Source organism: Nelumbo nucifera, chromosome 7 (assembly GCF_055504915.1).
Source record: "Nelumbo nucifera cultivar China Antique chromosome 7, China Antique-T2T, whole genome shotgun sequence".
Classification (NCBI taxonomy): Eukaryota; Viridiplantae; Streptophyta; class Magnoliopsida; order Proteales; family Nelumbonaceae; genus Nelumbo; species Nelumbo nucifera.
This window is the reverse complement of record NC_142655.1, coordinates 60630190-60644368: the sequence shown is the minus strand read 5'-3', so window position 1 is coordinate 60644368 and position 14179 is coordinate 60630190. Positions and strand designations below refer to the sequence as shown.

At 35.2% G+C, this 14179-nt stretch overlaps 1 protein-coding gene across 4 annotated transcripts; it reads right to left on the bottom strand.

Annotated features, from left to right (window-relative positions):
• Positions 1-377: 377 nt before the first annotated feature.
• LOC104589866 (uncharacterized) lies at positions 378-13682 on the bottom strand. Of its 4 annotated transcripts, none has more exons than XM_010248302.3 (22): positions 13527-13682; positions 13239-13412; positions 12373-12452; positions 11944-12030; positions 11753-11803; positions 11525-11642; positions 11386-11442; positions 11198-11262; positions 10946-11029; positions 10780-10830; positions 10628-10690; positions 10487-10533; positions 10280-10349; positions 10123-10185; positions 3273-3362; positions 3147-3185; positions 2786-3013; positions 2608-2693; positions 2425-2473; positions 2238-2318; positions 2034-2127; positions 378-1149 (listed from the first exon to the last, which is right to left on the bottom strand). In XM_010248302.3, the coding sequence occupies exons 2-22, from the start codon at positions 13354-13356 to the stop codon at positions 947-949; spliced, it is 1824 nt and encodes a 607-aa protein (XP_010246604.1). In that variant the 5' UTR covers positions 13357-13412; positions 13527-13682; the 3' UTR covers positions 378-946. The 4 variants fall into 4 exon arrangements, with proteins under 4 accessions (XP_010246604.1, XP_010246605.1, XP_010246603.1 ...); XM_010248303.3 differs by having other exon boundaries at positions 13531-13682; XM_010248301.3 differs by having other exon boundaries at positions 13546-13682.
• Between the last annotated feature and the right edge of the window lie 497 nt (positions 13683-14179).

Sequence of the window (14179 nt, the reverse complement as noted above, 5' to 3'; positions counted from 1 at the left end):
TTTGTGTAAAATGTTAAATATATAATACTTTTATATTATAATAAGTGTATAAAGTGAATTCTATTATTAGATAAAACAAAATATTATATATTATATGTATTATAGTTATAGGCAAGTGAAAAAATAAATCCTTAGACAACTCTAATTAGTTATGCCACTTAAATATCCATAACCTCAAAAATCATTACGTTACCAGCCCAAGGTTTACACCATGATAACTACATAATTGGGGAAACAAAAGGAAACAAAAACAGAACTTGTCCACTTGTAAGTTGTAACCACATGCGTCAATTGAAAATTGAGCAATTCAACTGATTTTTTCCTAAATTATACATAACTTAAAATCCTGAATTTATGAAGACACCTCTCAGGAAATCTTTATTGACAAAGAAAAAAGAGGGATCTTATCTTCTCATTTATAAGATGGCATATTCTCATGAATCCCAAAAAAAGAACTTATTACAATGAAGAAAAGGTCTTTATTAAAAAAAAAAAAATCAGAAATTCAACATTTCTGATGCTCTAATGTCCTCTTCATATCAAGGTGCTTTTTTCATGGAAAAAAATACTTACCATTAAACAGAAAAGGAAGATAACAGAGTTCTTACTTCTCAACAAAAAATAAAAACCATCCAACATATCAAGGTACTTTTTCCATTTACAGGGACGGCAAAATCATTGCAAAACTGAGAAACTTAGCTCCATGGGGAGGTAAAAGGAATTACACATCAGTAAACAGCAACCCGTTTCCTCCACTGCACTGGAAACTGGAAAGTACAACAGGCGGTTAAAAAGAGCCCGGACTCCAGCACCAGCACTGTCCCATACTCCAAGAGCCCAAAACCTCTACCGGTAGTCCACAACTGTACAGATCTTCCCCGCGAGCACAAAACAAGTCCTCAAAAAAATAAAAAGAACCCTGCCCAAAAAGTATCACCTCCTTCCTCTAGAAGTGCACCCCGTTACCATTGCTGTACACACCGTTTAATAAGCCATTTGCAGCCTTGATTGCATTCCCGTTTCCTTTTTGATGGACTTTCCCTGGCGATGGCCCATTGCTTACCGAATTCTTCACCATTGTTACCTTGTTAACACGGACAGAATTCTGCAAGAAAGGTTCCAACTGGCCGCATGCTGCCAATACAAGTCCTATAACACGTGAAAGAATTGGCATCAGGATTTAAATGTGGACAGAGCAGAATGCAAATGATCAAAGACTCAAAATGCTATCACATTAGGGGGTATTCAACAATATGCATGATTTTGTTTTTCAAAACAAAAAAAAACTGCCATTACAGCAAAAAAAACATGATTTTGCTGATGCCGAAATTAATTTAGTTTTAAAAAACAAAAAAATACATATTAGCAAAACCCCCTTAATTTAGGGTCCTAGCTCCCATCTCCCCTTGAAAACTCACCAGAAGATACAACTAAATACATTACATACAAGCAGCACAACACAAGTTTTCCACTTTTCATGCAACTAAATAAATCTGCATAGAAGCATATATATGCATAGGAAACTTCAACCATAGAAGGCAACCATAAGTTTGAGTCATTGAACTAGTTATTTAATTTTAAATTTAAGTTCTTCCCAACTCTCATAATTAGACATGTTCCCAGCCCCACTATCTAAATGAAAATATCTGACACTGGTGAACAATGACCATGAAAACTGAACAAACTGAGCAAAACCCAGGTAAATGATATTAAGACTAACAGAGATGAAGATACATCATAAGCAGAACAGTAAAGACAATTATCTCAGGTCTTTCCCCCCTTTTAGCTTATAGACAACCATAGAAGATTAATCAACATAGCCATAGAACCAAATAGAAAATCCGTAAGTAGATCCTGTACTCTCCAAGAACAGAAATGGGAGCCAACCTTGTGCATATCATTTATGTGGCTTTAGGTACCCTTTTCTTGTCTACTTGGATACATTTCATTTCCCAACTTTTTTGAGTAGATTATACCACAAATTCTCACTATTAACTTCTCAAGAGACATTTTTGGATGAGTGAAACAAATACCTAAAAACAGTGCAGAAGGTTTCCCAGGTCTTGACTTGAACTCAGGATGAAACTGAACACCAATGAAGTATGGATGACCAGGCAGTTCAACAATCTGTACACAATGCATGAATTTCAGGACCAAATTGTTACATAAATAATCATAAAGATTTCTTTTTCTAATATAGATGTAAAATTCAAAATCAAATTGATGCAAAGAAATACCTCCATGCGTTGACCAGTCTCATCTTTGCCAACAAACAAGAGACCAGAATTTTCAAGCTGCGGAACCATATCAGGATTGACCTACTCAAATGTAAGGAACATTATAGAGCAATGACAACCCACATAGAAAACCATGCAACAAAATGAAAGGAACACAATAAGTGATGCCAATATGTAGAATGCATACCTCATATCTATGTCGATGTCTCTCATCAACAGAACTCACATTGCCATATCTAACACCATGAAAATCAGTCCAATAAGAAGAATATTTGTTTAGGAGACCAGCATCTCCATATTCTCAAGTTATTAAGATCCAAAATTATGGGTGGTAGCTACTATGTATGATAAGGGAATTAGTGGTCCTTACAACTTCGCTGATTTACAATCAATAACCTGGAAGTACGTCCTCCTTGATCCAAGCCGCATAGTCGCTCCCATATGAGTTTTTGAACCCTGTTCATAGATAGCTGAATTGGCACAACCAAATAATAGATGGAAAAAAATGAAGAGACCTTCGAATGGAAACCAAATATAGAAATATATACCTCTGGCATGAATATTACACAAGGATTTGCAGTTGCAGGGTCAAACTCAGTGCTGTTTGCATCTTGCAAACCAAGAACAGATCGTGCAAACTCAATGACAGCAATTTGCATTCCTAGACAAATACCAAAGAAAGGAATTCTATTCTCCCTGGCATACTTTGCTGCAAGAATTTTTCCTTGCACACCTCGGTCACCAAAACCACCAGGAACTAGAACACCATCTGCACCCTGATGTGAAAGGATGTTTAGACAACTGAGAAACAAATGAAAGGAAACATAGGTAAAGAAACCCCTTAACAATTAGCACCACTTTAATCATACAACTATTTTAAGAGTATCATAAATCTAAAGTAGGAACCACCTTCAACAAATTCCATGCAGCTTTGTACACATCAGGAGACTGCAAGTAGAAAGTATTTGTCAGATTGTAAACTTAGCAAAATGGACAAAAATAAATAGAGCATATTATGCCAGAATTAGCAAAAACCTCCTTTGCAGTTGCATCTTCAAGGTCAGCAGCCGGAACCCATTCTACTATCAGTTTCCTATGGCATACAATAGAAGCATGCAGAAGAGCCTGGAAATACAGAATTTTCTGATTACCTCATCAGCAATATTAGCATTTTATGTTTCAAATATCCCTTTAGAACATGCACAAGTGCCATCATACAGAATTAGACACATCAGAAACTCCCAAATCATGAATGAGTGCATTTAACAAGTGCATAAGGAATGTATCCACTAAATAAATATTTTTTATTAATATCCATTAAATAAATATGTTGAAGCATTTAGATGCATAAAAAGTGTATGAAATGCAAAAATATACAGGTGCTCATAGATGTCTTTGATACAGAGCATGAGATATCAGGAATTCCATAACAATTGCATAAGCACAGGACCAAATTACCTCAGTACTTTCCAAGTACATGTTGGTTTGGGTACAAACCTGCCTCATTCCCTCGCATTACAAATTACACCATGAAAAAAGTGGATCACTTCTTAACCGTCTTAACCTATCCTGCCATATGGCTGTAGCTAGAATTGTCCAGCATGAATGAACATCTATTTTCCAAAACCCTCCAATACCATGTGTAACCACTAATAGAATACTTTCTGGCATTGTCATACATGCACCACTTGCCATGAGGAGAAAGCTGATGTTTGGACATTTTTCCCTACCCATAGCCATACTTGGTGCATCTAGGAGATAAAAATCCCAAAATTTTCAAGGTTCAGTGTATTCAATAAAACATTTGCTTAATCACTAAAAAGTGGTCCATTGGACTAAAGTAGCAGGACCATGGCTATGTCTTAACCACTAATGACTATCTCCACTAGAGTCCTCTGCTGCATAGTGCTGACATCCTATTATATTGGTCATGTGAGATGGAGCATGGAAAGAGACACAGATGGGTCTAGGCCTTGTCCATGATATTGAACATCTTGTTATAAACTTATAATGGACAGCTAGGTCTGTTGGTTTTACTGTTGATACTATAGTGACAGGATAAATTCTGGAGAGTTTGGTTCTATTTTATCAGGCTAATCACTCTTTTTGCAGTTAGAAATCAATAGCCTTTACTAGATATTTTTGTCCTCTAGAATTTCTGCTCTTGCTACAGGCTAACGAGGAAAATATATTACTGCAGTAAAGAACATTAGAAAAGAAAGAGAGGAACTCTTGCTATTTAAAATCAGGGGAGGAGGGGAGAGAGACCACAATAAAAGCAGTATTAATTAAACTAAACTTGTATTGATCAAATTAACTCATTAAAGGTTTAATTACAATAATTCTATTTATAAATTCAATATAAAGGTTCAGATATCCCATTATAGACTCCAATTTGAAAAGTGACTGAAAAAGAACTAATACATGGGAACACTTAAATATTGATCTAGACTCCTAAAACAATACTAAATACCTGTTATTAGTCCTACTGATAACTAAACAAGTCATAAACAACATTAAGACAACACAAAAACACTAAATCCAAATCTCATAGCATTGACTTACACCCTATTACTAAAGTGGCCATAACTTCCACAAAATGAATTGGATTCACTTCACAAGATACTGATCTTGTTGGATGGGTACTTGAAAGGGTACTTGAAAAACAGATCTAATGAGAGCAAAATCAAGTTAATGTACAAGATTTGACCCTTTGGACTGCAAGAATGTAACGTGTTTAAAGCCTTAACTTTGAAGAACTTTAAAATTGAAAAAAGATTCTCACAAAACTTCTCAAACTAATTTGATCCTTTAAAATGATTTTATTCCTGTGACACCAACTGTCAAAAAACTCAAATTGACAAAAATTCAAATCCCAAAAGATTACAAAATCATCACTGATGAAGAAATCTGTTGAAACTTGATTTCTATGATTTTTCTCCAGTTATCCACGTTAGGCCTGTTCATGGACCAGGCTCAGGCTTAGCTTTTGCAAAAATTTGAATGGGCCCGGCCTGAAGCCTGGCCCATGAGCAGGTCTAACTCACATTAATATCATTAAGCCCACAACTGCTAATGAATGGTTTTGAATTCAGTGGGGAAGTGGTTCCATGGAATGCACCATTTCAAAGACCAATGCTACAAAAAGAAGAATGTAAACAATTGAAAAAAGATTTTAAGGAGGCACTTTTAAACCCTAGAAATGAAGATCAAACAACCTTGAAGACTCAAAAGGAATGTTCTACCAAAGACATCTCTAGAATAAGTTAGGTAGCACAGTGGTATCTTCTACACTCCTATTCCTCCAAGGGCAGAATCTTTTGTTTGGCTTATGACACGGGGAAGAATCTAACTCTTGAAAAGCTGAAATGAAGAGTTTTCAGGTTAGCTAGCAACATAGTTTTCAAGGCACCAAGGCGAGGCTAGGTGACAGGGGGCACCTTGCCCCCTAGGTGGGTGCCTAGGTGATGGATTTTTTTAAGTAAAAATCACATATCATGGTAGTTCCCTAGGTTCCATAACCAACTTTCTTTAATAACTATCCATAATTTTCATAAGAAAATTATAAACTCCATGTTTAAGTCTAGAAAATCAACATAATTATGAGAAGAAAAAGAAGAAACGAAAGAAAATTCAAAAAATATAGGGGCTGAACCCCTATTTTTGTTATAGGAAAAGAAGAAAAGAAAAGGTGGAAGAAGAAGAAGAAGAAGAAGAAGTGGAAGAAGAAATGTGTTGATTAGACAAAATTTGAAGTTCTTCCCTTACTTATTGGTTCAGATTTTGAAGTCATTGAAGGTTCAATACAGCAGTTGGCAATGTTTGTGTTGATTAAACCCTAACAAATAAGAAAATAATAAAAAAGAAATTAGTTTATAAATACAAAAAATAAATATTTTTCTTTAATAATGTCTATTTCATAATTATAATCTCAAAAAAATAACAATATAAAAGTATTTTATTACACAGTATGCAAAACTGCTTGACGACTAGGCTAGGCGAGCCTCAAGGGTGCCTTGTCGCCTTGACAACTATGGCTAGCAAATAAGTTAGGTATGAACGAGGAAGATGGTAAATCATCCAATGTTAACACCTCGCATGGCTAAAGATGTTTGGAGTTTCCTTTCCATGATTTTCGGTTGTAAAGCCAGCTATGCTGTATGGAGAAGAGTCTTTGGCAATCAAGCAGCAAAACATATAAAAAATGAGTGTGTCAGATATGTGTATGCTGAGATGAATGAGTGGAAAAACTAGGAAGGAAAGGACCAGAAATGAAGTCATTCATAGGAACATAGGAGTAGCCTCAATAGGGGATACATGAGAGAAAGTAGACTAGAAGACTTGAGTTCACTGATGTGCATAGAAGACCATCAACAGCATCCATAAGAAGTGATTTGTTGCAAGTTGAAGAGACTAGAAGGACTAGGGGTAGATTAAAAAGGACTTGGGTAGAAGCAGTAAAAAATGATTTAAGCGCCAAGAATTAACAATGGATTTGGCTTTCCCATATAGTCAGGATAAGGCTTGGATGATGATGATGATGATGATGATTGGAGATTTGTCATATATACCTAATAAAATTCTACAATAATGGGCCTCCATTCACGTAAAGAAAAAGTATAACATGTTATGAACTACCATGCCTTTTTCCAGTCTTGTAGAGAATACCAAATGGGGAAAAACAAAAGGACTGCTTTTCATCTATAAAAAATAAACAAAACAAAAGGACCGCTAAAGAATCCTGAAGATCATTCCCATGTATATGCAGACATTTGCTCATGCATCAAAGAGTAATCTCCAGTGCTCTAAGAATTGGCATGGAGTGCTCAGACATCAAATGAGGACTAAATTGTTAACACTGATTTTAGAGATCACTATACACTATTCACTAGCATTTTGTTGAGGAAGCACATCCTTGTGTTTTGTAAAACACAGACAAATACATCACCTAAGATAGCACTGGGACGAAAATAAGGTTGTGAAAAGAGAATTAATTGGATTTGACTATTATACCACTTATGTTTCAAGGCCTTTCTCAAATACTAACATTTAAATCTTCCTTTCATGCCTATACAGGCTTCAATCACTAGTGCAGAGCTCAGTACGTATTAGTATTTCATAAAGAAAAAAAGCCTAATTGCAAACAGTACATGTCTCAGTTATATCTGAAAATCCTGATTCAAAACCAAGTCAAGGGACTTGGATTTTTTTTATGAAAGTCAGGGGACTTGGATTGATTATGAATGGAAAATCAAATTTGCTGAAAGAGCTTAAACCTTCAATAGATGCAACAAGGAAAAATGCCAAAAAGAGGACATAAAGAAACCGATCAAGAAATGCAGCAAATTAAAAAGAAAAGGTGAGGAGATAAATTGGAAATTCTTTAACAAAGCAAGTTTTACTAAATACAACACAAATAATTAAAGGGTGATGGATACATCTCATAGAATTTTGATATGGAGCTCCTGGAACAACTGGGTGTGCGTGCATACAAAGCTTACAGGATTGGTACTGCAAATGGTATCCATTTTAAATTCAAATATGATCCAATTAAGGCAAATCTGAATATGCTTCATTTATTACTGGATTTATGCTTGAATCTAAAAATATGGATATATCGCAATCCAATCTGATCTAATTTTTTTTTGCTTATATCTACACAAAATTAATATAAATTAATTAGTAAATCTGGTTTAAAAATATTTATAGTTCAGATTTATGCTCATATCTACACAAAATTAATATAAATTGATTAATAACTTAGGTTTAAAAATATTTACACATTCAGATTTATGCTTATATCTACAGAAAATTAATATAAATTAATTAATAAATTTGGTTTGAATGTTGTATATTTACTAAAGAGTCACTGAGTCATAGGTCCAAGTCTCTTAAAAGATATTTTCATGTCATTTTGTTCAATATATACAATATCAAATTCAAGTTTAGTCTTCTTCTATTAATAATGTATAATATTCAGAATCTCAGATCATTTTTTGCTCCATGTATCAATGATATTAAATAACAGAATCTAATCCGAATCCAATCAATCTCAGAATATTTAGATGATTGGGATATTGGTATTTTTGAGATTTTTAGATTTATTTTCTAGTTGTCATAAGAATAGGGTTTTAAGTTGTTTAAGATTTACTTTCATTTTACAATTACTATTTATGATCACTTTAAGGCATTATTTATAGTAATTTTCGTAATTACTATTTATAGTAAAATTTCTATTTACTTTTCTTAGTAATTTTGGCATGGTTTAAAATATCGATATGAACGACAAAAACAAACAGGCAATATCGGGTGTTTCGGTACTTCACAACCTTTTTTTAGTTTTTTCCAAAAATGTTTCAGGGGGTCGGTTTTGTGCTTGCCTATGCCTACCCCCTGAAAGTGCCCAAATTCCAAAAAACCCCTTATTTGGGGTTTCAAAAAGTCACCGATATGGGGCGCATCGTATCAAAATTTTGAACCTTGATTTCTGGAATCTTCATATTAAGTTACTTTTAAAAGGACTAGTGAGGTGTTAGAGTTGTTTAGGAATTAGAGTCCCTATTGGAGTTTTCCTATCAGTTACCTACGGATTTGTCTTAGTTTTAAAGCAATTAGAAGTTGTTTTATGTCAATTTCCTAGTCCAAATTGGAGCCTATAAAAGGATGTTCTCATGTACATTTTTTCTTTTTTCCCGTTTTTGCTTTTTCTTCCAAGTAATTAGAAATTTGTTACTTCGCTGTCAATCCTAACAGTAAGAGTTCTCTTTTTAATTTCTTACTCGTTTTTAGGTGGACAGAAGGCTGTTTACATTCTCTTCCATTCCTATTCTTCATCAGTAAAGACAGAAGTCTGAAAGCCCTCCCTTCCCCCTACAAAGCCCACCACCAGACCTGACATTTGTAGGACCCCCTGCCCTGTCCAGTGATTTAAAAGGTGTGCCTAGTCGCACGGGCAAGGCACATTTTAGGGTATGCGCCCTTTCGAAAGGTGCACGCACCTAGGCGTGCACCTGATGCAACTTGCACCTCAGCCCAGGCGTGTGCCTTTTGAAAATTTGATGTTTTTTGCTTTCTTTGAATCTACCTAGCGGCTAGGCAGGGGGCTCTACCCCCGGACCCCGTACCACACCCCTCAAGGCAAGCCCAAACAAGTCCATGTTAGGGTCTTAAATTCTTAGTTCTCACACAAAAAATAATGATTTTATAATTTTAATTGCTTTTTAAGAAGATGTTATAATAAGATGAATGAAGGAACAACATTGCCAAATAGGGGATTCTCGGAGAGTGGCACAAAGGTGGCTCGTAGAATCAGGAATGTAATATGTTTTACATCACATTAACTACTTGAAGTAATGCAATTGAAGAAAAATAGAGATTATGGGTTTTACATCTTGAAAATGTTTTATATGTTTGATTTTATTTTTAAATTCTCGTTTGAATATGCTTTACATTTTATGTTCATGTATTTTAATTTTAGACAATAGGTTTTTTAAAACATTTATTTTAAAATTTAAGTTAATATTTTTATTAATATTATGTTTAATATTTTTTATTTTTTTGGCATTTTTTTTATTTTTTAGCATTTTTTTATTTTTGCACCTTGCTTCAAAAAGGCGCACGCCTTGCGCCTTGGTCGCGAATTGACCCCTACGCCTTTTTTTGCGCCTTGCACTTTTAAAACACTGGTCCTGTCGTAGTGCCATATATCAAAAGTGCAGAAATTTATATAAAATAAGTTGGAGAGATTCTTCAGCCAGCACTTATAATGAAACTATTGTACCATCAAGACATTTGAGGGGGAAAACTTGAAATTTACTTCCTAAAAGTTAAAATTAGAGTAAATAGGTGGGCATAGATATTACAAACCTTACTGACAAGAACATACCTTCAGTACAGAAAGGTAGGAATCTGAAAGTCCAGTATATTTTCCAACCATGGCAATTCTGACCTGTAAATATGACATCAAATGTCAGTACATAAACAATAATAGCAATAAACAAATCAGGAATTTCAAATCCAGTATCAAATAATTTTGAACCTACAGGCTCATGCAACATGTCACAAAGCTCAGCCCTTGCAGTCCATTCCTTCAAATCAGGATCCCTATCAACACTGCACATGATGACATATGGTCTCAGGAGGCTGCTGGAAGAAAATCTTATAGCTATCACAGGTTAAACATTATAAATAAAGTCCAACTCTCATCAAGTAGACGATACAACAAAAGTGAATTGAGTTTGTAAACAGACCATGGAAGGTTTAGTGCTTTCAGAATTGCTTTATGTGCCTTCTGATTCTATAGGAGGAGAAAAAAGACCATATGTTTGTGGTAAGGAAATAGTCAAAATACAAACTGCAAAATAAATCCAAAGGTATTAAAAGCATCTTACTCTTAATAGCAAAGGGATGTGCCAAATGTTTGAAACATCATAAAGAGTGACAATGTTTGCAGCCTGAGAAATGTTTTGATACAATTAGCCACTTGCATAGCATGATAAAAAAAGCAATAAGCAATGTATTATCAATATTTTGGTTATGGTACCGGGACATGGCAAAACTGAGAGAGTTTTTGTTTCACATTTTCATCCAGTGCCTGTCCAAGGAACCCATACATAAAAGTTAAGACCAACTACCACCAAATCAAATACTGTCTGCATGTGACAATGATACATGTGTCATCAAGAAAGAGACAAGGGAGAGAAGATTACCTTTGTGCTGCGACAAGCTAAGATATTTGGTGTCAAACCCAATCCTCTGAGTCCCCGAACACTATGCTGGGTTGGCTTTGTTTTCTAAAATTGAAACATAACCATGACATTCATTGAAAGCAATTAGTAACCATGCTTGGCAAGGAATCCCACATTAGGCTTGCCCCTGGCTTATGTGTGTATACCCATCATCCAGCAAAAGCATTTCTTTTAAAAGGTTTGTATGAAACTAAACAGATAGTTCATATATACCTGTTCACCAACAACATTCAAGACAGGTACAAGACTGACATGAACAAGGCAGAAGTTTCCAGGTCCTACAAAAGAGGTATTTTAGGGGAAAACACAAGGAGAAACAGAAAATTACTGGGGCATCCAAAAGCAAAATGATTTCTGTAGGCCACATGGCATGTACAAGAAAAGCAAATACATAATCTTACCTACACGATATGAAAATTGACCCAAGGCCTCAATAAATGGCATGGATTCAATATCACCTGCCCCAAGGAATGTCAGGATCATGGCGATCAAAAATTGATAAGAAATCAAGCACCCTTGTATCAGTTACATTTAATATACCTATAGTTCCACCCAATTCAATGACACATACATCAGCTGGACCTTCTTTTCCATCCACAGGTATCATTGCTACACGCTCAATCCACTCTTGGATAGCATCTGTAATGTGAGGAACAACCTAGAGGAGAGAGAGAGAGAGAGAGAGAGAGAGAGAGATGGTATCTAAGCCAATCCTTGATCAAAAGGAACAGAATGGTAACAGAACTTATTCCAGCAATTGAGACACACCTGGACAGTTTTTCCTAGGTAATCTCCCTTCCTTTCCTTGTCGATAACTGACTGTTTAATGCACCAAAGAAAAATCAGCTTCCCGCTAACTTGATGCTTTATACAAGTCAAGTTATTGGACAAACCTCCGGCTATGGACATATTAGGACAATGATAACCATGAGGTGATATTCAATTAAAAAAAAGAGTACCCGGTAAATCTTCCCAGTGGTGATATTGTTGTCACGGGTCAACTTGATATCTAGGAACCGCTCATAGTTACCGAGATCCAGGTCCACCTTCAAAACACATTATTGCTATAAAAATCTTATGTGACATTACCACCTTTACAAAAGCACAGTGATCAAAAATATAATGACCTTCTCATAAAAGGCAATATATGGAAAAAATAGTGCTTAGTGCAAGAGAAGTATAATGACAATGATGGTGATCATGACAGAAGTAACAGTATATTCCATCATCATTAACAGTACCCACTACAAACTCCCAATACCCATTCCATTTGAGATATTTCAAAGGAAATTGCTGACCTTCCAAAAAACATACTTTCCCTCAAAGGGAGAAAGCAGAAAAACGCACATAAACATAAAGAGCAAGCGCACTTAAAAGTGTTCCCTTACCTCACCACCATCATCTAAGACAAATACTTCTCCATGCTCAAAGGGAGACATCGTCCCTGCATCAGTGTTCAGGTACGGATCTGCATAGGTTGATAAAAAATATATGTGAAACTTTCATAGTTGGCACCTGGGAGGGGGGAAAGGAAGGAAAAAAATAAAAGACAGACCAGCGAGCAAATGACATTCTTTGCTCCTCAAATGAAAAGGAAGAAGAGTAACTGTAACATAACTTGAACGGTATCATCTGAGTTGGATAGTGCAATATCCAAAAGAAACTAAATAGTATTGATGTAAAGTGCTTTAACAAGCATCTAGAGGAAATTACTGCATGGATACTACACATAAGACAAATATGGCCATTGGCCAGCAAATTTGAGGCGCCTCATCAATACCTCACCATTTTTATAAAAGCAACTATTTATTTTCACAAAGAATGATAGCCTTTCTTATAGATAGAATAGAAGATTTAAAAGGAAAAAAGAATGAAAAAAATAAAAAGGGAAAATACAGAAAATATCTGTATGAAAAAAATCATAACATAATCCCGAAAGAGAAAAAGTAAACAAAGATCTATTAAAAAACCAGCGTTTAACTGAAACCGTACTGGTTTTGCTTAACATCAAAACCAGATGCAGAAGAAATTGATTGTATGATATCTAACGGAGGCTTCATTTGCAAAAATAAAAAGATCGTAATCACAAACAGCACTCCGGAGATTGAAAATATATATATATATATATATATATGCTTCAGTATACAAAAAATATTACAAAGAAAGAAACAGCAAGAAACTCCTTCCAAGGAAACAGACACACACACACAACGCACTCAGTGACTCAGTCTCTGATAAAAGAAGAGACACAGACCTATCTTTATGGAAGTAACGCGAAGCCCACAGGCCTTGAGTACCACTCCAATGCTACTGGCCGTCACCCCTTTTCCAAGACCGCTGACGACGCCGCCGGTGACCAGCACGTATTTCATTATTTTCCGGTTAATAATGAATACACGAACAAACAGACCCTCTTCTCTAGTCTCCCCTGTTTCACCAATAACAGATATCGTTGGCAATAAGGATCATTCCAACAAAGGCTTGCAGAATACAAAAGGGAATAAGAAAAAACTTCTCTAAGCATGCATTTTACTTTACATACTAACACTAAGAAGAAAGACCTTGTTGTGTTCTTCTTCTTCTTCTTCTTCTTCTTCTACCACTTATGCTTGGCTCTCTGTAACTAATAAACTAACCAGGTCGTTCTCCTTCTTTATCTACTTATCCCTCTAACTAACAAACTAACATATATTGTGTGACTCGCTTCGCAAAAGACATGAGAGAGAGAGAGAGAGAGAGAGAGAGAGAGAGGAGAAGACAAGGTGGCGGCAGGGATGAAACGAAAATGGGCGAGAATGATGAGGAAAGGATTAGCGTTAGCGAGGAATTTACTCTCAAGTCTCAAAGGCCTTTGTCTTGTTTTTATATCTCTCCGGTCTCCGGCTTCCAGTACAAAGATCTTTTTTATATCTTTCTCTTCTTCCAGTCCTCCTCCTTTTTCTTTCATTCTCTTTAGGGTTTCTTTTTTTTTTCTCGCTTCTTTCATTGGCTTATTATTATTGTTAAATAAAATTTACAACTAAATAATATTTTGGGTAAAATACAAAAACCTCTCTTAACGTTTTTGACAATTATAAAAATATTTTCTATAATTTTATTTTAATAAATATTTCCCCTAAACTTTTGTGAAACTTGATAAAAACCTATCTTTCATCACCATAGAATGATGCATCAATGCTTATCTTACCCTTTTAT

Excerpts from the sequence above, each read along its gene's own strand:
- LOC104589866 (XM_010248302.3), bottom strand. The coding sequence starts at position 13,356 with ATGAAATACGTGCTGGTCACCGGCGGCGTCGTCAGCGGTCTTGGAAAA. Across the intron at positions 11,643-11,752 it reads ACCTAGGAAAAACTGTCCAG|GTTGTTCCTCACATTACAGA; the intron begins GTGTGTCTCAAT and ends TCTCTCCTCTAG. Across the intron at positions 11,030-11,197 it reads TGAATGTTGTTGGTGAACAG|AAAACAAAGCCAACCCAGCA; the intron begins GTATATATGAAC and ends TTTCAATTTTAG.